Source organism: Protopterus annectens, chromosome 2.part0 (genome assembly GCF_019279795.1).
Source record: "Protopterus annectens isolate FY-2018-M chromosome 2.part0, PAN1.0, whole genome shotgun sequence".
NCBI lineage: Eukaryota > Metazoa > Chordata > Ceratodontiformes > Protopteridae > Protopterus > Protopterus annectens.
In genome coordinates this window covers 954930059-954955559 of record NC_056728.1, presented here as the reverse complement: position 1 = coordinate 954955559, position 25501 = coordinate 954930059, and the positions used below count along the sequence as shown (strand labels likewise).

General features: G+C 39.2%; 1 protein-coding gene across 1 annotated transcript in view; it reads right to left on the bottom strand.

The window, feature by feature from the left end:
• ADAMTSL1 (ADAMTS like 1) overlaps positions 1-25501 on the bottom strand; it is a 4128157-nt gene that overhangs the window by 100080 nt on the left and 4002576 nt on the right. Inside the window, exon 28 of the mRNA XM_044061207.1 lies at positions 12919-13139. Within this exon, the coding sequence (XP_043917142.1) occupies positions 12919-13139 (221 nt within the window). The remainder of the gene's footprint in view (positions 1-12918; positions 13140-25501) is intronic.

Here is a 25501-nt window from a genome sequence, read left to right as displayed (position 1 = left end):
AAGTTTTACTACAGAAATTGCAATGATGGCATCAACTTTAAATATCACTATATGCAAAAAATCTACAGAATAATTGTTTTTCCTTCAATATATTTTGAAAACAAACATTTTCCAGCAGCTTCCTACACTATGATAGATGTTACCCCTTGTTGCAGAAGGTCATTCTGCCATTAAAGGACAGATGGTCCAAACCTATAAGCTGGTATCTGTGGACACCGATTTCAATTTATAAATGGATTTTTTAATCCAACTATTTGCAGAGAGAGACAGTATCCAGCTAAGCTCCTGGAAAACAAACAACACAAGGCCACCTCTGGTTGACATGCCAGAGCCTCACCTATCCTGAAGGTCGGGGTTGTTAAGCCATGGCTTGCCAGTTACATTGTGGGTCAAAAGAATTTGATTATCACATATTCTAAGTGCAAAAAAGTAATTAACATCCATTGGAACACCCCTAAACACTTTGACAATGTCAGAAGTGTGGTTGACATATTCCTCACGATATACTTTTAAAAGGGTTGGAACATTAAGAATAGATTGGAAAAGCATAATGCACTTCATATTTCTGAACTTGGTACAGTAAGGTGTAACAGTTGTAAGTAGTGTCCACGTATTAGTACACATTTACATGGAGAAATCTCTAAAAACATCGGGTGGTTAAATAAATTCTCTGAAGCCAATTGTACCACCAGAGCAGTAGTCTGTTTGGCATACTGTCTACCATGTGCTGTGTTCTATGAAGGCAAAACTGAGCATACCCTTAGAGAGAGGACGAATGGACATAACTATGCAGTTAGATCCTGTAATACTAGAAATGTCTTATACAGCCACATTCTGAGATGTTCAATCTTTGAGAAATTCTCATTTATTATCTTTGGAAAAATACATTTTGGCCATCTAATGGGCAAATGAAAGAATTTTTTAGAATGCAAGGAACTTTTGTGGAAAGTAAGATTAGAATCCAATGTTTTCCCTGGGCTCAATGATGCCATTAACATGAATTGTTTGCTTAAAAAGACAGCCATTACATTTAAATAAATCTGTACCTTTAAGTAAATCTGTATCTAAAAAAGACAGCAATACATTAAATAATTTAAAAAATGATTATGCATTTTTTAATAAATTATTTAATATATGTTGTATCAGCATGTAATTTAGTGGTTAGGGGACTGGCATTTTTAGTTTCTTTAAAAAGAAAATACAAGTTGAACACGTATTACTCTGCATTCTGAAAAAGTCTGTTTTTATATTGTCAGACAAAAGCACTAAATCTATTGCTTGCTTATTGTATATTAAAGTTCCTGTGGATGTTACTGTGCACTTCATGCCTTCCTTGTTTTGTTACATCTGTATGCCTGTGTTACAGCTGTGGAGCAGCTCCTGGCATGGTTGGCTCTGTCGAGTCAGCAGGAGGTCCGGAATACACAGTCTGCATAACATCAGACACAGAAGTGAATGCTGCCTGTGTGGGTTGGCCTTTAGGCCTGTCTGGCATCTGCTATGTACCCTGCTTTATCCCCTACCCACATGTGGGTCTCTCTCTCCATACCTTGTTTGTTGCCTAATCCTTCCCATCAGACATCCACACTCTGTTCATTTACATCCATGCACTGTTGTCCCCATCTGTTGTGTCAGTACAACAGATCGCTGTGTTTGTGTTTTATGATTTTTGTCTCTCTCTCTCTCACTGTCATTCCTCACTCTCTCCCAGCTACCTTTCATCTTCTTATATGAAACAAAAGGGATCCTTTCCCAGAAAAAATGCTCTTCTTTACACCCAGCAGACATTCCTCATGCATTTTCTTCTGCTTGTTTTCTCTTTTTTTGACTCTTCTATCACCCTTTCTCCTCCATTTATTTGTCACTTTGTGTGTTGCAATGATGTGATACTTCATTATGTGCATGAGTGCTCATAGTTTCAAGCACATTTGGGCATGCTAGCCTGCCTTTCCTGTTACATTCAGCACTCTGATCCAAATCATGCACACACTGCTAACATGACTTCTCCACAGATTCTAATCATCCCCACTTGTCCCTGTAACATGGCTCCACCAAAATGCTATGCATACCTTTTCTCAGACTACTAATGCAATGCAAGCAGTGATACATATCTAAGCAGCTGTGGGCCACATTTATATGCTTGATGTTTAGTACTACACAGCCGTGAAGCATCTTTCTATGAATCTCAGCTAAAATGTGGAAGACAGCCAACTGCAATAACTTTTATTTCAGGGTTTCTACAATGTGACACACAGATCATGAAACATTGTATAAAAATACAAGGAGTTGCACACCATATGCACATTGAGAATACTAGGTTATCCTAACAGTGTAAGTATAAACATATTTGACAACTGGTAGGTTTTAAATGTTAGTATGTGGGTATTAATAGTAGTATAATGTTTGGTACCACTTAAAAATGAGGTTTGTCATAGAGGTACCAAATATGGTTCAACATTAATAAATTCCCCTACAACTAACTGAGATCTATGTTTGTCACCTATTACCCCATTAACTCTGTGGTTTGGGTAGATTGCTTAAATATTTTGCATTTTATTTAGACACAGAAAAATTTGGATACTTTATATGCTTCAGTCTTAAAAGAAAGCTTACTGTGAAACGCATGTAGGCTGTTAAAAAAAGTTTTTTTTACCATTTGTTAAGGACTGACATATTTTTAAATGCATATAAATTTCATTGCAAAGTATACTATTTCTAAGGTCCTGGAGCAATGCCAAATTCATTATGTATAACCATATAATAATAAAAGTAAAGAACGGACCATGCGTATGTCAACTTGCTGCTGCTAAATGATGGTTAACATTGTGGTGTTGTAAGGAAGATCTTTTCCCAAAGAGACAGAAATTAAAGACGGACTCTTTAGTGATGGATGCACTAATCAGTACCAAATACTGACACAAATATGCAAATCTAGTAATTTAACCACTTTACGGAACTGTTTTTGTAACTATGAAAGTGGGTGCATGTGAAAGTTAAAATACATGAAAATCCAATGCAGAATAAACCTCATGGGTAAAGTTTGAAGGGTGCTTACATGCTGTTAGGGCAAAATGTGTTTCATCACATACTGCTTCAATGTTTTAACTGCTAATAAGCATTTTCTTTCCAGAACAGCTACATAAAAATGAAAATTGAAACCTGCTGACTACTGCAGTTTCCCATTACTATTTGAATAAAAGGTAACATTTGGGGAGCACAGGAGGTGAGCAGGAGTATGTGTTGAATAACAACTAGATTGCATATGCAGCAAAGACACTCTAGATTATCACTACTATGCTATCGAAGTGACACCTTTATTTTAGCTTCTTTTTTTTGGATCTTCTTCACTGCCAGCTTCCCTCCCTTTGTGTGCTCTTCTCTATTCATTAGGTCATCTGCTGTGTCATTCAGCAAGCCCAGTGTAACTGTTTGCCAACATTCTGGTCTCCTCCAAGCACAGAACCATAGCTGTTATACACCTGATTGCCAAAGGAAGTTGTGGTGGCAGAGACAGTGCCAGGCTAAGGAAAACTGATTTAAAGATGTCATGTATTTTTCTCTGTTTATTTCTTACTAGTAACTGTGGTTTGCAAAGTGTGTGTAGCTTTGGTATCTTAACTCTTATAAATGTAAAAAAAATAAGACATGATGGAAAAGTCATGAATCCATTATTTCAAATGTAAAGTATAACCTCTTGCATCTCCTGTACATCTCCAGGTCATGAAATGTTATCACAATCTACTTCAAAGCAGTATCTGCCTAGAAGACTGGGAGGGACGGAGACATAAGAATGCAGCCAGTTAAGAGATGTATGTTATGATCCTGGTGTTCTCTATTCTTCTGGGTTGATGTATTAATCCATGTCATTTACACATGGAAGAACTAGTCTATTTACTTTTGTTGTCAGAAAGGGCTGTTATAATTAGCCTTGTTCCGGGTCTCATTTACGTTGTCGAAATTTTACAAGTTCAAATGTCATATGGTCAAAACCATATGTTCGAACTTGTAAAAATTCAAAAGTTTCAATGGAGATCTCTGTAAGGGAAGCTTTCCCTTTCCTGCAATGTAGTGTGATCTCAGAGTTCGTATATTTAAGTAGCAAGGGGTGTGGGGTGTGCAGGGGGGCTTGTCCCCCTGTTTACAACCGTCAGGTAAGTTTTTTGTGAGTTTTTTTTATTACATTGTTAAACTTTTAAAGATCGAACATATGATGTTGACCATATGGTGTTCGAACTTTTAAAAGTTCGACAACGTGATATAGACCGGGTTTATTCCTGAGGAACTACTCCACTGCCAGTGGGGTTTAAAGCAGAATATATTATTCTTCTAATTTAGACTGAGGTAATGTTTTCTGCAAAAGGAAATAATGTAAGGATGGTGCAGTGGTGCAGCGGTAGCATTGTTGCCTCATAGCAAGAGATTCTCCAGTTCGATTTACGGCTGGAGTGTCTTCTGTGTGGAGACTGCATGTCCTACCTGCATTCATGTGGGTTTTCTCTGGGTACTCCTGTTTCCTCCCACATTACAAAGACATGTGTCTGGAGCATTTCTCCCCGGACCTCTGCTGAAAATTGGCTTTGTTCCAAGACGGACTTTCCCAGTAAACAAATGTTAAATAAAATAAATAAATAAATGTAATATTTTCTAAGGAACAGGATGGTGGAACTGGAATGTATAAATACAGGTAGTACCCGCGTTACGGACATCTGACATGCAAACAACCCTTAGATACGAACGGGCTACTGTAATGTTGGAAATAACAAAAAAAATAAACTTATTAAAGCTGCCTATATCTGTGTGTGTGTGTGTGTGTGTGTGTGTGTGTGTGTGTGTGTGTGTGTGTGTGTGTGTGTGTGTGCGCGTGCGTGCATGTGAAAAAAGAGAGAGAGCTCTGGAGTGTGATTGCGATGTGTGAGTGAATGCATGTATGAATGAGGAAGTGACTGTGTATATGAGAGATCAGGACAGTGAGAGCGATTTGTGAGTGAATACAGGTATGAATGAGGAAGTGACTGTGTGTATGAGAGATCAGGAGAGTGAGAGTGATGTGTGAGTGAATGCAGGTATGAATGAGGAAGTGACTGTGTGTATGAGAGATCAGGAGAGTGAGAGTGATGTGTGAGTGAATGCATGTGTGAATGAGGAAGTGACTGTGTATATGAGAGATCAGGACAGTGAGAGTGATGTGTGAGTGAATGCAGGTATGAATGAGGACGTGACTGTGTGTATGAGAGATCAGGAGAGTGAGAGTGATGTGTGAGTGAATGCAGGTATGAATGAGGACGTGACTGTGTGTATGAGAGATCAGGACAGTGAGAGCGATTTGTGAGTGAATACAGGTATGAATGAGGAAGTGACTGTGTGTATGAGTTAGAGAGTGAAGAGTGAGAGTGAGGGAGCGATCCCCTGGCAGCAGTTAAGCTGTGTGTGTGTGTGTGTGTGTGTGTGTGTGTGTGTGTGTGTGTGTGTGTGTGTGTGTGTGTGTGTGTGTGTGTGTGTGTGTGTGTGTGTCATACCTCTAAAGCTCTTAGAGCAAGAAATCTGGACAAAGCCATAAATAAAAGTGGGAAAAATGCCCAAAAATACGGACAATTTTAATATATATTGCTCTTACAAACTTAGAAAGTTAATAGAATAACAGGTTTTGCTTTAGCATGAATTTTCTGAAGGGTATGAAGTCTGAAACTCAACTGTCTGTCATTATTTTCTAACTTCAGTCTTTAACATACCTCAACCTCTCAGTGCAAGAAATGTGGACAAAGACTGACAAAATGTGGGGACAAAGGCCCAAAAATAGGGACATATTTTAAATATTACGCTTATAAGCTTAGAAAGTTGCTAGAGCAACAGGATTTGTTTTAACATACATTTTCTGACGGATTTGAAGTCTGAAACTCAAATGTATGTCATTATTTAGTGACTTCAGTCCTCAGATCATCCCATTAATTTGTCAGAAAAACACAGATTTTATGAGGAACAGACTAAAATATGAGCCAAAAATCTGGACATTCTGCAAAAATCTGTACAATTGAGAGGTATGGAATGATTTGCCACTACTTTTGTTAAACAACCACAATGTTATGAAAAAAATGGACCAAAAATATGAGGCAATAATCTGGACATTCTGTGAAAATCTGTGCAGTTGAGAGGTATAGTTTGCGTGTGTGTGAAAAAGTCCTCATAAACACTGAATTTAATAACAAGATGTCTTAAACCAGCTTTGTTGGTAGGAAGTAAGGAAGTGTAGCTACAGTATACAGTATTATATTTAAATTTTGTTTTGTTTGGAAGTGTTTCTAAAGTGTCTGATATGCAAATAAAAGTAAAATAAATACTAGATTGAGGCAAACATTTGACTAAGTGACATTTAACAAGTACCATATGTACACATTTCAACTTACATACAAATTTGACATAAGGACAGATTAAAAAATGGATCTCGTCCTTAACCCGAGGACTGCCTGTATTGGAGACTGGCCTTTGTTCTGTCTTGTCTTTCCTTGGAAGATATTGAGGAGGCCATTTCCCTACACATTTTCTGTCTGCCATTTCTTCCTGTTATCTTCTAGGAACTTATGCTAGAGGTAGTGACATTTGGTTACCCAGCTCAGATAGAGGTTTTCTTGAAATATTCCTGTCTAACCAACTGTTATTTTGATATTCCACGTACACTCTCTTATTCCTCTGCAATATACAACCTGAAACCGCACTGCTTGCCTTATTGTTTAAGTAAAGTTTATTTAGCCACTGTTATTTATTTTATTTATTTATTTTACATTTGTTAACCGGGAAAGTCCACTGGACACAGGTCCCTTTTCAGTGGAGGCCTGGGGAGAAAAGCTCCACATATGACTAACATATAAGATCAGAAATAGTGCAAACTTTACATTAAAATTAAGACAGATACTGGAATAATACAACATTACAAGAGTTGCATGTCTAAGAATTCATCAACATAAAGATAAGTAAAAAATATAAACAAGAGCAATCTGTCATGTTTACAATACCATCTGTCATATTTACAATCCTAAGTCCTAGGCCCATTAACACAACTTGAGGTGTAAGAGTAGTCAAGTATGAAGAGAAGTGAGGAGTAATGTGGTGGTGGATCTAACCTGGGGTAGTACAGGAACACTACCAGTTTGTCATTGAGGTGAGTTTTTAGTGATTGCTTAAATTGTGGTAAGGTAGAGATGGGTAGGTATATGACTAGGTAGAGCGTTCCAGATTTTAGACACGTAATTAGGGAAGAGTAAGTCCTCTGCTGTATTATTAGCTTTAGTTGCTTTGAGAAGGAATTTGTTACTGGAGCAGAGAGTCCTGTTATTAGAGTGGGGGAGAAGTAGGTTTTGTAGTGCAGGGTTTTTTTCTGGTTGATACAGAATTTTATGAGCCAGTGAAAGTTGATTATAGTGTAAGAGTTGAGGGAGTTCCAGCCGGCTGTGTAGTGGTGAGATCTAAAAGGGGAGTCTGAGGCGAATCTAGCAATTTTGTTATAGCAGGAGTCAAGTTTAGCTATGTCTGTTTTCCTGAGGTTGGTAAGAATAGGTGAAGCATAGAGGAGGGTAGAGATCAGGTCAGTATAGGATATTGGTAAGAAAATGTGTATATCTATAGAGGGTACCTAGTTTTTTTATGAACTTTCTTGATAGTCTGGGAGATATGAATATCAAATCTCAAATTATTATCAATCTCTACACCAAGAAGTACGTCGTGTTCTGAGGGAGAGATAGTAGTTTTGTTACTGGACATGATGTTAAAGGTGGTGGTTAATGAGGTGGATCTAGTAGGTTTAAAGTGCAGAAGTTTAGTTTTAGTAGGGTTAAATATAAGTTGGATTTTGGATAGCCATGCTTCAATTGAAAGGAATGATTCTTGAGTTAGTGTGTGAAATTCATGTAGTGAGGAAGCTGCACAAATTAGTGTAGAATTATCTGCATATTGTATGACAAATGCATTGGAAGTAGAAGTGTAGAGCTTGTTGGTATAGAAAAAATGAGTGGGTCTAGTATGGAACCTTGGGGTACACCAAGAGTGACTGGAAGAAGGGGTGAGAGTTCTTGATGCCACAGTACTGTTGGCCAGCTAGATAGCTTTGGAACCAGGCTATGGAGGATTTACTAAGTCCTAGATCAGATATCTCTTTGATAAGTATGTCATGTCTGACCATGTCAAAGGCCTTTGATAGGTCGAGAAAGGTAGCAGATACAAATTTACCACTGTTTTTATGAATGTTTACTGCATTGGTGAAGGACATTAGGGCAGTGGGGGTACTATGAAAGGGTCGAAAGCCGTGCTGAGTGTTTGACAGGAGTTTATGGGTATGAAAGTATTCTATAATTTGGGAATGCATGCACCTGTCCAGGATGTGGCTGGTCTTTTTATTACTTATGTATTATTGCTATTTATTATCTGAGAGGAAGGTTATCATTTACCACTGTAAATTCACAAGCAGTGTCTATTTTATCCACTTAGCTATATCATTTCAGCCTACTGCCAGTGAAAACATTAATGCATAGAATTTCACATTTGGCTTAATTAAGATCAACAGGTAACTTGAGGTCTCTGGTCATCCAGGGTTGTGACAGTAGTACCATGCTAAAAAGAAAGCCGCAAGGAATTACTGAATATTTAACCTGACTTGGCTGAGGGGAATTGTTCAGCTTTCCACTTTTCTGCATGGTTAAGAATTCTACTTGGCTGATTTGGCACTACACAAGCATGCTTGAGGACGTCTACTTAGCTTTGACTTCAAACCAGATCCAAGTATACCTGGGAAGTGACTATTTTCAGGTTTTGCGTTTAATTAGAGTGTACTAGTCATAATTTTAAAATTCTGCATTTTTTGCACTATAATCAATTTTAGAGCAATTTTAGCGGATGATCTGATGGAAGAAGGGGCTACTACTATTGTTCTGGGAAAATGTTGCTATTTATTACAAGAGCAAAGTTTACTTAATTCACCTGTGTACTCTAGTTTGTCTGGCTAAACCCAAGTGTTTTTGTAGATGCTGCCAGTCTGCTTGGAGGGGTGTGACTGGATGAGCATGTCCAAGGACATCAAATCAGCATTGTCCCCAAAACACATCTCTCTAGTCTTGGGAAGGGACTATCATTTGCTTTTGCCTTTATTAGACTGTGTTACTGCTAATTCAAAGTACTGTACATTTTGTGCTCTGCTAACTTTTAACAATTAAAACTGCTTTAGCAAATAATATTCTGGTAAGAGATGGTGCTACTGCTGTTGTTCTGAGCAGCATTTGTTACTGGTTGCAGGAGCAGACTGCAGTTAATTGGCCTGTGTGCTCTTGTTTATTTAAACTGAGTGTGCTTGCAGATGCTGTCACTCTATTTTGCTGAGCTGAGATTACACAAGCATATATCAAGACATCTACTTGGCTTTGACCTCAAATCAGATCCCACTACTCTTTGGAAGTTCTGTACTTTCCTCAGAGCCATACCTATCAGTCTTTTAGCATAAGAATTCGGGACAAAGCTGAAAATAATGGAAGGGGGTGGGGATGAAACAAAGGCCCAGAATAAGGGAACTACTTTAAATATTGCTCTTATAAACTTAGCAAGTTGCTAGAATGCTAGGTTTAGCATTAGCATGAATTTTACGAAGGGTATGAAGTCAATGTGCCATTACTTTGTGACTTGCGTTCTCAGTTATTTGCCAGAAAACAATACATTTTTGAGGAACAGTCCAAAAATATAAGGCAAAAAATCTGGACATTCTATGAAATTCTGGATATTTGAGCGGTATGCAACTGTACAACAGCAATAGGAAAGTATGTAGTTTGTATACAAAGCTCTACATTTGAATTATATATCATATATAATATATGAAGGCCTATGACACTATCCCACATTCTAGTATTATCTGCAAGCTAATCAAACTAAATGTACAGCTCTATGTAACCCACTGTAATATGCAATCCAGCTTACTGGCAGAATACAATCTGTTCGTGAAGGAGGAATACTTTCATTGGAAAAGAGTCATTATAGCAATAACCCACAGCTGGGTGTGGGTAATGCTGGATTTACCCATGGTTGGTGAGGTTTGGTCATGACGGTGAAGCCTGGGTGACCAAATAAAGCCAACTGTGGGTCAATCCAGCATTACTCACATCCAGCCATTGGTTATTGCTATTATACAATTACATTATTTAAGAAAAAGTTAGTTACTTAAATAATGTCCTTGTATAAGAGCACCGTGCTGCTCTCCCACCCCCCCCCCCCAAGTATCCTGGAGCTTTCCTGATGTAATGTGCATGGGTATGGGACTTTCATTCCCATGCTTACGCAGTATATCACTGCTGTGTAAAGGAAGCAATGGAAAAAGGAAGATCTCTGTTGCCTTTTTTTTTTTTTTGCTTTCAATTAAAAAAAAAAAGAAATTGGGAGGCTTTCAATGTATGGAAGAGACGAGACAGAGAAAATAAAAGGATAATCGGGGATGTTTCTTTAGTTTTGGATAATGTACCTGATTATCCTTTTATTTTCTCTGTCTCATCTGTCTCACTCTTTTGAAGTCTCCAGTTTTTGAAAGTTTATCTTAAAAAAAAATAAAAATAGAGTTTCTGTAGCATATATTAATAGAAGAAAGTCTGGGAAACTGGACTTTTTCCAACTGGTATATGTTAGATTTACAATGAGAACGCTGGTTCAGCTGATCAATCAGCTTGCTTGTTTTTGAATATTAATGGCCAGTCATTGTATAATACTAGTGTTGTCCCTCTCGGATTAGTCCTCAGATCACTAATATTTGGTATTTACTTCTCCAATGTCAATGCTGATATCAGTGGTCTGTGGCAGATGAAATATGTAAACGCATGGAATCTCAGAGCTATTATAACCTTTCCAGCTGATTCCCAGATTCTCCAGAAGGACTTAGCACATGCACAAATGTGGCAGGACCTTGACTGTAAGCTAACTGCTAAGAAATGCAGTATAATGTCCTTTGGCAAACATGGGAATCCATGCAACTACTACACAGATGACACTGATACAGTTATTAGGAACTTGGGCACTGACACTAACAATGAAGTATCCTTTGACTACAATGTATCTACTGTTGTTAAGAAATCCTTCTATATAGCCATCATGATTGCAAGGGGTATATTTTCTAGGTCAAAAGAAGTTATTATCCCTGTCTACTCACCCATTATCAGACCTATAATAGAATATAATGCCCCTTTTGGCATGTACTTGTCTAAACATATGACTCACCTTGAAAGACTGCAGTGGGTTCTCACAAAGAAAATCAAAGGCATAACTTCCACGTGCTATACAGACTGCCTTAAAGAACTTTTGGTCTTCTCTGCTTCTTACAGACTTTTGAGGGGAGACCTTTCCCTTGCATAAAAAGCCCCTACTGGTCCAGTCGAAAGTGACCTCCTACACATTCACAAAACAAGCAGCACCTTAAAATGCCACTTGAAGGAACTAAACTTCTGCAGCAACATAAACATATGCTGGCAAGATAGATAGTTCTCTCAAAGTATCCCTGTTCTGAAGGATAGACTTCTCTTAAATGTAAAGAAAAGTTGCTCTCTGACCCTCGTCAAACACAATGATTGATGAATAGTTCGGTAACTGTAAAATCACCCCAGTCTGTCTTCTCAAACCCTCACTGAAAGGGGAGAAATTAGGCAGTAATTACTTTGTGTTGTAGAGTACTTACAAAATGGGATCTCAAGGCTAGTGCGCAAATGATCTATCCAATCAAAAGTCTTGTATGAACCTATAAAGTGGAGAATTCTGCCAGCCTCCCAGGGAATTGTGTGCATGTATATCTCTGAAAATAATATCCTGGGTGAAATGTAGTTGCTGTGCGTAAGGGACTCTGGAAGACACTGTTGTTCACAGGAAGAGTGTTGAGAAAAGGTGCTGGGGTGCTAAGTCAAAGACTCAACTCTGAAGGTGGCATGTGTGCAGTCTAATCATGTGGTGGACATTGAAAGATCATATCCACAACAGTAGTGCATATTCTCACTATGCTCTTGAGGTCTGGTTGCATTGCATGAACTGATTGCTGACTTAGATTTATCTACACTTTCTTTTATTTTAACCTGTTGTGCACCAGTAGGGTGATTCAAGAGACCCTCCCTATGGACTCTTCTTTATAACTGGTGGCAGTGCATGCCCCATTCCTCACATATTTGGGCAGCAGGCTGGGATTCATAACCCATCCATGCTACTGGTCATCACAGAAGTGATAACCTGTAACATCTACTGTAGCTCTGACCCTCCAAACCTCCAAATGGCATGATGGCCATCAGTTACTCATGCTCTCTCTCCTGTCATTAAGCACCAGTTTCTAGGGTTAACAGAGTCCTCATCATATGTAGAGGAAGTTAGCACACTGTCTCAAAGGGTACTATCATTTATAAATTTCATGTGTTATTTGGTATTCACAAGCCTTAGCTGCCTTTTTTGTCTGAAATTCATAAGTTCTGTAATGCTCCTTATATTTTTACTGCACCTCTTGGCACACTCATTGTACATTTTTTTCAGGAACAACTCCTTGCAAATAATTCAGATAAATCTGCATTCTTAAATTGATAAAGACATGATGCAAAACTGGTACCTCCCACTCCATTTCTTCTAAAACAAATCTAAGTATTTTCTCCCCAGGTGTCCATACCATACCATACACAATAAACTGCAATAACAACCTGAATTTTCCATCAGTGCTCCTGAGCCATTACACTTCGAAGAACTATCTTTGCCATTAAAATGTCATAAATAGGGAGTATATAAAAAGGAGCAAACAATGGTTTCAGGATGCTAAATGAAGACCCTTATGAAATGAGGTGATACATTTCAAAATAATTTAAAATGACCATTTACAACAACTGAATATTAAATATATGATTAGGAGTTGCTTTGACACTATGTAAAAAATAGCTATACCATTTTCACAGGGTGTTATGTTACAACGTTGCCAGTTTACAGGTCTTGGCTTCCAGGAACAGAGTTGTTCACGGACACTCTTGTTAAGGCGAAGATTCACACAGTCAACTCGTCTAGACTGGAAACCATAGGTTCCACAGGTAGCTGTGCACTGAGTCCACGTGCTAATTCTCCACTGAGTGTTGCAGCTTTCTTTTGAACAGTTCTGTGTACTTGATGGCCTAAATGTGAAAGATGAGAAGAAATCAGTTAAGTTCTTTATAAACTGTTGATGTATCATGTGCATTTTATACATTATACTGCTTGTCTGTCTTACAAAAGATGTAAACAATTTGCCTGTTTAAAGTTACATTGAAGTGCACTATCTTCTTTCCATCCCTTCTTCATTCTCACCCATTCTACACTTGCCTGTGAACCCTTGAATACTTCCACACTTTCTGCACCCACAACTATTTGTAACATTTCATTCCATGAAGCCAGAGAACTCTGTGAAAGATTACTTTAGCAAACACAAAAGGGAAACAATGCCTGTGCCATCTCTCTCATTGCCAGAGATGGCCTGCACCTGTCAACCCTGGGATTCCGGATACTGGCTAAGGCTCTACCCACCCCTATAGTGCCATTTTTAGGCAAGGTTCAAATGACAAATTTACCACTGTAACAGGTACAAGCAACAAAATCTGAGGGTATTGCTACTCAATGCTAGAAGTCTAAACCTCAAAATGCACTCACTCGAGGCACTCCTTAAGATGGACAACATCGACATCTGTGCAGTGACAGAAACCTGGTTCAAGGCTCCAGAGAGTACCCCTGCATTACCAGGCTATAATTTATACCACATCTTTCGGTCACCTAACCTGGACCGAAACACTAAAGGCGAAGGCGTGTCCATATTCATTAAGGATATCCACACCTCCAGGCTAGTTGCTCAGCATAATGCATCCGAGATTATCCAAGTGCAACTAACTCTGGGCAAGACCGCAATCCAACTTGTAGCTTGCTACAGATCTCCCACCATGCCCCAGGATTCCCACTCCTCATTTCTTGATACACTGGAAAATATTAGGGTACAACCTAACACCCTAATAATGGGCAATTTCAGCTACCCCACCATTAACTGGGAAAACTACTCATGTAACAACTCTTGTGCTCAATGTTTTCTGGAATTCTTAAATTCCCATGCCTTGGATCAACTTATCCACACCCCCACCAGGGGCAGCAATATCCTAGACCTGGTTATTACCAACATGGGCAACCAATGCTCCACACCAGAGGTCAATTCCTCGTTGGTCAGATCCGACCACAAGCTAATCACCCTAGACATTCACATCCCACCCCCACCCCCCATTAGGGAAACCACTGAAAAACATTTCTCCAAAGCCAACTTCACACTTCTTAAGACAGAAGTTTCAAACTTCATGACACCCATGCTGATGGACAATAGAGATATGACTGCTGAATCCTACAGAAATGCACTTTATAAGCACTTACACGAGTGCATGAATCGTGCAATCCCTGACAGAACCAAGATACTATCCTCCAAAAAAAGGAAGCCAATCTAGTGGTCCTCTGCCATAAACAAACTCTACAACAGAAGAAAGAAACTGTTGCAATAAAGAGTTAAATCCCATGATTGGAGGAAGTCCTTGGTCAGCCTCAGTAAGCAGCTGAGATCCCTTCATAAAATCCTCCAAAGCTAGTTACAAAAACAAAACTGCCACTGACTCTAAAGACAACCACAAAGCATGCTATAGCTATGTCAAGAATCTCAATGGCAACACTCAGATCTGCTCTGAGTTGCAGCACAATGGCACTAAATATACAGACCCAACTGATATTGCCAACATCCTGGCAGATAGGTTCAGTGCTAACTTTATCCCCCCTCTCATCCCCTAAAGGGCCCATCTCTATACAAGAAGAATGCAAAGTTCCTGTAATCACGGCTACACAGGTAAAAAACATACTCTCCAAAGCCAAGAACACAGCATCCATGGGACCTGACAACATCCCAGGCTGTGTTCTACATGAAGTACAGAATAAAATGGCACCCCACCTAAGTACCATGTTCAATCATAGCCTCACCTCAGGCTGGTGCACAGTGACGGTTATCCCACTCACTAAAGGGGGAGCCACCATGGACCCCGGGAACTACCGCCCCATTAGCCTGATGAGCCTGGTCTGCAAGGCTATGGAACGTATCATCATGGAACTTATAAACAATGACATTGGTAATCTCCAAACTCTGGACCCCACCCAGTTCAGGCTTGTAAAAGGCAGATCATGTCTCGTAAACCTGATAGACTTCTTTGAAGCGGTCACCAAAGTTGTAGATGAGGATAAGGTGGTTCACACAGCCTATCTAGATCTTGCCAAGACATTCGACACCATCCCTCACTCTGGAATTATAGATAAACTCACTAAACTAGGAATAAATCCCTATGTCACAAGATGGGTTGCCAACTGGCTCACTGACAGAACCCACACTGTGAAAGTAGCAGACTCCAAATCCAACTTCAGACCAGTGACACGTGGAATAACACAGAGTTCAGTCCTGAGTCCTCTCCTGTTTGGTATCTACTTCTCTGAAGTACAGGCTAACACAGAAGGTCTTTGACTAATGAAGTTCGCAGATGACTGCAAACTAGGAGCCATAACCAAAACTTCAAATGATGTGGACATCCTACATAAGGGCCTCACGGAGACAGATGCCTGATGTCAAAGCCATGTCCTCAAGCTCAATGCCAAAAGGTGCATTGTCATCACTTTTGGTAAAAACTATGTACCCATGAACTACCACATAGGCAGTAGTCTCCTTAACACCAAAAGTGTGATGAGACCTTGGGACACAGGTGGACAGTAGTCTCTCCTTTGATAATCACATCACCACAGTAGTCAGGAAATCCTTCTACATGACACACCTCATCACAAAAGTGTTCTCATCCAGGAAAAAAGAGGTAATTGTTCCCCTCTACTCGTCACTCATTAGACCCATTATAGAGTACAACACCCCTTTTGGTATGCACCTCACAAGACAGCTACAAAAACTGGAAAGGCCACAGAAATACCTCACAAAGAGGATTATCGGCCTCAAACAGATGCCCTATGCAGACCGTCTCAAAAAACTGCAGATTTACTCTGTCGCATATCGCCTACTCAGACGCAATCTCTGCCTAACATACAAAGCTATGTCAAACCAAAAGCTTTTGGAGAAGCTCCACTTAAAGAAATCCCAGTACCTTGTCACCACAATAAACAGAACATGCTGGAGGGATAGATTCCTGTCCCAGAGAGTTCCCATACTATGGAACAAACTACCTATCTATATCAAACAAAGCTCCTCATTAGCACTCTTCAAGAAAAATCTTGATGATTGGATGGGAGATAGGAAATTCACCCCGGGGATCACCTCTGTGGCTCTGCTCGACAAGGGCACAGGAAAATAATTTTCTTGGGTGGCGAAAGCCAGGGTACCTTTTGGCTAGGCTTATATAGGCCCTAGGGCCAATAGCTTAGTACCTACCTATGAACCTATGAACCTATGCTTCATGTTTAGGGTGATTCCCCTCACATCTCCTGTACATGATCTTACTTATACATTCATTCTCTAATTACCACCTCAATCTAGCTTAATGTTGTAGGTGATCCAGCACCTAACACCTGTTGATAATTTGGAGGGCATTAATTCACATACAGAAGGAAAGTGAACTACTTATGAAACAGCCATGTGGACTAAGGAAAGATGCGCATGCTATGGACAGCAGGCATCCCAACTGAGATTCAAACTGAAGAAGATAATGACCACAGTGCTTCTCTGAAACACAATATTATACATTTTTATTTTGTCCACCTCCTTTAAATCATATCTAACGAACAGTAACTTCCTTACACTCTAGTCATATTCTTTTCTCTCCATTCCACATGCCATTCTGCTGACTTTCTCCTGGATTTCTTACAGTGCCTGATGTACCACTTCATATATGGCCAAGAAATGCTGAAGGTGTTGCACAGATGGAGGCAACGACAAGGCCCAGCACAGTGGGAGGATTACTTTTATGTTTGTGAAGTATGTTATTCAGGCTTCACCCTTGCATTCTGTGTTGCTGCTACAGCCTTGCAATTTGGTTGTGGAGGTTTAACTAAGGTATGATAAACACTCCAATCGCTTTTCCTTCTTTTTTAGCATTAGTTATATTTCACCCTGCTGATACTTTACAGCAGGGTTGTTGTGGCCCATTTAAAATATTTCCCATTTACCTGCACTGAATCGGACAACTGAATCTCAGCTGTCATTTGGTCAGCTTTTTGAAGTCCTTTGTTAGACGCTTTGGTGTCATCACCTGAGGCATGTGTCCTTGTATCAGCTGTGAGGTGGGTGAGTCTGTTCTCCACGTCCTTAAACATGACTGCAGTTAACACTCTCTATTACCACCGAGCACTGCTGCATTAACATGGAGGAGAGGCTGAAGTTTTTGCAGGTGGTAATTAAACAGATCTGCGATATTAAGTGAACTATAAAACATTTATCCCTGGTCATGGAAATCACATTCCTGTATACAACACTTCAACAATGGTTACCTAAAGTAGTTGCTTATCACTCTCTTTCACATTTTTAGAAAGTTTAGGTTCATTAAAAATGTGTTCAGATCAGCAGTTACAATTGCATTTATATTCCTCACACCACTAAGCAGTTCAGCAGCAGGGAGGGGTCTGAATTTGTTTATTGTAGCTCTCATCTCTCCATTCATACATGATGAATATTTATAATTTAATCTTTGTGTTGATGCACCAAGCTGTACTCACATGCAGACATTGCTTGGCAGTAAAAAAACTACTATGCAATGCCCCGGTCCTATAAATTGCCAGTAGTAGGTTTAATTCAGTGCGCTGCATGGTGATGTATCAAGTCTCAGAGTCATTTCATTGACTGTTATCAGTGACAATATTCTGACTTTTACAGCTAGTCACACAAAGGACAAGCCATCCAATAATCACTACACAGAATGCCGATCCTTTATGTTCTGCTAACTACAAGATATCAGTCTGCATGAAGGTTTCACTGCTTATCACTGCTGAGATGCAGTACAACAACTTATTTTGAAGTGGAATAAAATAAAGTCAACATAAAAACTCTCCCCTCATTTCACGACATTTATTCACCTCACCATACACTGGATGCTGCTGAGACGTAAAATATCTGTTCCAGATGGCAGCTGCAGTTTTAAATAAACTATTATTAACACAACACATAGTAAGGGTAGCAAAGAGATACATGCTGTCTTATTTCCTTATAGCCCAAACTGATAATTTAAGAAATATAACCAGGTACCTACTGCAGTTTATCACATTAAACCAACCCAAACCAACTGTAATCCATATAATGCAGACTCAAACTGATTAAATGATACAAGGTATACAAAGAATACAGATATATAAATACAAACATTCATATACGTACATACATCTAAATGTATATGTATTTAGTTTTGTCTGTGTGTTTGCATGTACACAAACAAACACACACACACACACACACACACACACACACACACACACACACACACACACGCTCCCCTGCTGCACCACTTCACTCATGTGTGTTAACCCTCACTCTATTCCTGCTCTCTAACCTCAATCCTGCACCTTACCTTCTAAAAAAATGTTTCCTAACAGTAACACTAGACAAGACACTTGGACATACTCCAGCCCCACACAAAAACACAAATGCACAACACTAAAACTATCCTCTTACCTAGCCCTTACTCTAAGCCTAACCCACAGACCCTCACATACACACTTCTAACCCTGTGAATGAGCTTTGTTTGAGACCTGCTATGTTGTTAGACACTGCAAAAGGAACCAAAGACTGTGATGTTGCATCTTGTGTTTTCAGTGTCTAGCCATCCCCAAAACGAAGCTAGAAAATTATTCAATCACGTCTACTAGTAACTGAATTGGACTTTTGCCTACAGAGGAGCCAGCATTGATGTGCTAGGAACTATCTTCATTTTTCTGGACTTCTTAGAGAATGGAAACAGATTGCAGGACTATTTCCTCCTGCTCACCATTCACCAATGACAATTAAACAAGGAGAATCTGCTAAAAATGACTTAAGGAGACACACAAGAATATTTTTGTTTAAACTGATCTGTGGTATTTGAGAGGCCTCATTGACTTGTGCAAAACTGATGCGATTTTTCTGACTTATTATTGTTGTACAGCAAACTTATTTGAAATAATGCCTATTCAAATATTATGCTATTAATTTATTTTTGATATTGTAATACATTTCTGTTTTTATACAATTCTAAAGTGGTGCATGATAGATCTTTTAATTTTTGGCTCGAATGGAACCTAGGACAATAAGTTTGGAAAGGGGACAGATAAGTGTTAAATTAACTTATTTTCACCAACAAATACTTTTTTCACAAAAAGAGAAAATAACTCTACTCCTGCCAAACTTTTATGAAAGGAGCTTGCAGACAGAAATCAACTAAATTTTTTGTCTTTAGGTTTGTTGCAAGTTAATGGGAACATGTATAGTGTCAGTTTTTCAGATCAAGAAGCTTTATGGATTTTAAATATGAGAAGATGAATGGTTAATTAAATAAGGACAGAAATTAAAGCAACTACGTCAAATTTGTAATACTGCAGAATTTCAAATAGAAATTACATTACTGTGGTTATACTACCCTTCTTTGTGTTCTTTTTCATGAACTGTGGGAGCACTGCTGGGTAGAGTACAGGGGATCTTTAGAAGGACAATAAATTATGAGACTGAAGAAAAAATACAATATAAAAGTTTTTTTTAATCACGTATGAAGAAGCCTTGCCAAGTGGAGAGAGAAAGAGAGACAGAGTTAGTAAATGTGAAAAGAGAATTATATATATTTATTTATTTACTATTTATTTAACATTTGTTTACCAGGGAAGTCCGACTAGGCTAGTTGCTCATTTTCAGCAGAGGTCCAGGGAGGAAAGCTCCATATAACAGTACATAGTATAACAGCACAAAATTATTCAGCTTGGACAAAATTATACAGTATCATAATGAAGGCATGCTATACAAAAGAATAGTAATTCAAATGTTTGTCCAGTAGCATACAATAATATACAAATAATTTTTTTTCTCGAAAGTTATATAAACATAAGAGTAGTAAGTAGGAGGGGAGTTTGAGGGTAAGCTATGGTGGGGGAAAGAGACAATTAGGTTTAGCCTGGTGAGGAGCAAGAGTATAACCAGTTGTTGTTTAGATGAGTCTTTGGCAGGTTTTGAACTGTGCTGAATCAGATGTATTTAGTTTACTCTGATGCATAGTGTTCCATGCTTTGGAAATGCAATTAGAGTACAGGGAGTCTCTAAAGCTGTTATTACATTTTGTGACTTCTAATGGTAGTTTGGTGGAGGATCTGAGTGTCCTGTTGTTGAAGTGGTTTTGTACTAGTTTATGTACAGCTGGGCATTTGTCAGGTAGGTAATACTATGCAGTGGGTTTAAGGATAAGAGGTTAGGTAATTCTAGCCTTTTGAGTTATTTTAGAGTGAGACAGTGATGGGTTCTGTGTGGTAGGTTGGTGACAAATATGGCTGTCTTGTGGTAGCACGTTTCAAGTTTCCTAAGGTCAGTTTTCCTGATGTTTGTGAGTATAGGGGAGGCGTAGAGTAGGGTGAATAGTAAGTGAGTCCTGGCGATTGTTTGGATGAGTTGGTTAGGTAAGCCCTAATTCTGTAAAGGGAACCTAGTTTAACATGTGCTTTTCTAATTGCAAGTGATATGTGCTTTTAAAATGTTATATTATTATCATTAGTGATACCTAGAAGCTTAGTTTCTGAGACTGGTTCAGTTAGAGTGTGGTTGGACGAGGTGATTTTAAAGTCTTGGTTGAGGTTATTTGTTTTGTGATTGTTGTTGAGGAACATCATTAGTTTGGTTTTCCTGTGGTTGAGGGTTAGCTGATATTTATTTAGGAAAGATTTGATGGCTGTGAAGGATTTTTGAGTAACTTCTTGTAGTTGTGGCAGGGAGGGTGCGGCATAGATGACAGTGGAGTCATCTGCATATTGTATGATGGTAGCAAGGTTAGTTGCAGTGTGGAGATCATCGGTGACGATTGAGAAGATTAGTGGACCAAGTATTGAGCCTTTTGGAACACCTACTGTTACAGGAAGTAGAGAAGAGAGATCATTTTGCCACTTGACTGCTTGTTAGCAGTATGGATCCCTATCAGTTGATCGAGTTTTCAAAAACTTGAAATTCATATCAATGAGATAATATGATCTCCTTTCAGAAAATCTGAAGCTTTTGTATGGAGATTGAGATACAGTGAGGATCAGGAAATTTACTGTCTTCCTCAATGTAGTGTGATCTTGGAGTTAGTAAATGTAATTAGCAGAGAGTAAAACACTATATAAACAAAAAAACTTGCTACATGGTAAACAATGAAGTAGTTAATCCTTTTCTGTGGAAAATGGCAAATGTTGATGAAGGAAAATTGAAGGTTGAAGAATGTCATAAAAATAGAGGTGAACTGTGTTAAGAATTGTACTGTATTAGATCAAAAGAAAAGAGTGGTTGGTGGGAAGTAAAGTTTCCAAAAGATGTAGCTTTTTGGATTTCTGAGGCTATAAGTAACAGGTAACAGGTCAGTATTTTATTACAGGAAGACAGCACTGACAGTGCTGCAGAACCGCAATGTACTTGGTTATGATTTTTATGCTGAGATGACTGAGAAACAGAAGACAGTTTAGTTGAAAGTTATGAATGGCTCAGTATGGGGCAAAATTATAGCTGGTTCAACCAGTATGCTGGGCTTGAACGATGAACTAGTGCCCCACCTCCTCAGAGAAAGCAAAAAAAAAGTTATTTTTTACTGGCACACCAGCGGTCTGATGCAGAACACGTCCTCCATTCCTCCTACCCCAGCCATTCAGGTCTGGTTTGTGTGCCCTGCCCTCAAGCCTCCTTCAACATAAAAAAAAAAGAATTTCTTCTTTTAAACTCTAGCAAACTGTTTGCTACAAATGAAGCAAACAGTTGCTACAGTTTATAACCTAGTAAAATAAATGATAATACAGCGAAATCGACCCAAGAATAAAACACACACTAATGATGTAAGTTACGCTGTAGATGTATCACAGTCCCAATATATTGCAGAGTAGCACGAACTGGACATAAACTGAAGAAAAAACTTTTATTACAGACAAATATATAATTGATTGAGCGCTTTCATCTACAATGAGTAGACTTCATCAGAACACTACAAACAATTATCAGCTGGGTTAAATACATTTCAATGACCAATCAGTGCAACGTCTCAATAAGCCTAGAAAAACATTTAAAGTGCTCTAACTATAATAAAAACTACGTCATGTACAACAGTATCATGTACTCCGACAAAGGGTAATTGTAGGACACAGCACGTGATATATTTAGCAAAATGTGTAAAGTTTCCGAGTTATTATGTAGGGAAAATCAACAGGTACCTTAGGAATCGTGTTTATGACCAATATTACAGCATTAGAAAGAAGGATACTAAAAATGCACTTTATAGGCACCTTGAAGCAAGTCCGAATTGTGATTTATTTAAATTTACCATATTAGAACAAGTCAAAGTCAACCCTAGGGGAGGGAATGTTAAGATCAAACTGGGTGAAAGTGAGATTAAACGGGGGATATTACTTAATACAGCAGTACACCCAGGTATCAATGACTATATTTCCATTAAACCAGTACTTTATACATTTTATTTATTTTTATATATATATATATATATATATATATATATATATATATATATATATACACACACACATATGTATTTATTAGCTATATGTACAGTATTTTTATTGAATAGTGATTTAAAATGTTGACTTAACATGACATGTACCCCCGGATTCATGAAGCTCGGCGCAAGGCCGGTGTAAGGCCTGCACCGGTCGTGCGGCGTATAAATGGTGTAGTAGCGCCATATGCATATTAATGAAGGTGCGTTGCCACTACATGCAAGTGCATAGGACACGTGCGTGAGTGCATGGGGTGTTACTAAGCTGCGCCCAGAGGCGTGTCAATGTCGGCTGGCGATGAGCAACCTAAACTGCTGAATATTATAGCTTGCCTGCGATAGTAATCGCACCTATCAGTGTCCGTGGATAATGAAACGTATGCAAAGCATGCAAGACAGTTCCCGGCCACACAAAATGGAGAACCAAACAGAAATGCACGCAACACAATATGAGTTTCCGTCCATGGAACAAATGATATTTAAAATCGTGTGTCCGTAATGTACTGCACTGTCAGTAGTTATACCCAGTGGAAGTGAAGCGCATCATGTCAGCGCGCCGCCAATACACATGTCTAGCCCCATGGGCATGGTCACCAGCAGTCCCACAGTGGTAGTGATAGTACACAGCTGGGCAGTTGTGGCTATATAACAACTGTAAAGAAACCAGACAGTCCAAATTGTATACCAAACACACACAAACATATGTATATTAAAATGTGCTATACACATGAACAGGAACGTAACCGTCACATACACATAAGATGCTATATGCGGAACCGGGATATCCAAAAGCAGAACCCATGCATGCAAATGCAATACGCAACAACCCCTGTATAGCACATAACCCACACCCATGTCCGAATGCCCACCAAATCCAGCTAGCAGCCTTGCGCAGCCGTACACCTACACATAGCGAGTATTCCCCATATGTAGTAGGAAGTATCGTCCTAGGCAGTGTCAGGATTGCAAATATGTATCCCACGTTTGTAAACATCCCATCACAGTTACGTAAATCCAAATGCCCGCGCGTTCATGTTTCGGCAAAATGTGTGTACATCCAGCGTGGGATAAGTAACCTGTTGAAACCTCAGAGTTGTTTACATGCCACGGTGTCCAGTACTGTACACATCTGGACAAAACATGTATGTGTAGTCACGGTACTGTTCAGTTTCTACACAGACATGCAAAACATACTACGCAGGATGGAACAGCTGTCCACCATGCAGGTCACCCCACTAGGGTCGCCACCTGTTCAGATGGCCAAGGTGGGACATCCCTTGTAGAAATGTGAGAATTTGCAGGATAAAACATACCCTTGGCCAGTGCAAAGGACAGAATTACACTTGTATGCCAAGATAAAAGCTTATTCCATAGCATTTGAATAGCTTATGCTATCCCAAATAATAGTAAAGAAAATAAGAAATATATTTTTGTCTTAAAATCACAGGACATTTGCCATGTCTTAGGTGTCGTCGCAGGACACAACTGTCCAAAGTGGGACCTCCCCTCGCAAAGAGGAACAAGTGGTAACCCTGCTCCCCACTGAATTATTGACAATATATATTCAACTCAATCACATACCGACACCACCTCTCAACCTATTACAGCAACAAAATCTGGACAAAGCCTAAAAGGATGGAACAAATAGGGACAGATGTAATTACTGCTCTCACAAACTTCGAAAGTTCACAGATTAATAGTATGTACATAAGCATGAAATGTTGTGAAGGATGGGGGTAGTCCCCAGTATTACAGAGGTCCATACATTTATACTGTAACAAACCATCACATATGTTGACTGTACTACTGCATACCTGTAGTTAATTCATAGTTAAGTCATGTGCAAAATAATAACCCTCGTAAGAATGAATACAGGAAATAGTCAAATGTGAATGGGAACACCACTCACCGTGGATTATGTATTGTAACCACCCCCACCCATATTATGTATTGCCAACATTATAAGCTGCTGGCAGGTGCCCAAACACCTATGTCTGTAAACACAGATAAAATGTTTAAAATGGACAAACCCTGTCCATGTGCTTTGTCTGACATTTGAACACGGTCAGGGCAGTTCCGTTCACCAGGCGGACAAGCCTAAACCCAGATCACCACATGAACACCCTGACAATTAAAGACCTGTATGTGTCAGGACTATAAGCCTTGGGGTTCTGAATATCCCTGCAGTGATTAAATATGCAGCTTGGGTCCAGAGCAGTAGGGAATAGGGAATGTGTAACATGTAGTACCGCATTTTTCCCAGCAGGAGAATGGATGCCTGTGTCATAAGTGAAGCGGTGAGGCATATGTTAATGTAGCTATGTACTATGGGTATGCATATAAATGAGTCAGAACACCAAATGTACAGTGGTTACAGCATCCGGCCAACGTGAATGCAGTCCCGGTTCAACTATGACTACAGCACATATAATGTGAAAGTGTAATGAATGCGTCTGTGCTGTACAGACAGTTAAATATGTAAAGGTGAACGTGTGTTTCGCATACGTCCGTTAACCGGATTACAGATAATATACTGGTACTGTCACAAGTAATAAAGCCCACGTAAGCACAAAGACTTAGTAAACATATGTAACCCACAATAAGGATATGCATGCGCACCTGCACGTAACCCACAATAAGGAAATGCAAGTGCGCCTGCGCGTGTGTGATCCGCTCACAGCATAGTAAATGAATGCTGTTTCCCCCACGTTAGTTATACATGGCTCAAACCTGTTAACCCTGTAAAGTATGAAACCGGACAAAGGCATGCAAACTACTGGTACAAATATGGACAAACCCCAGAT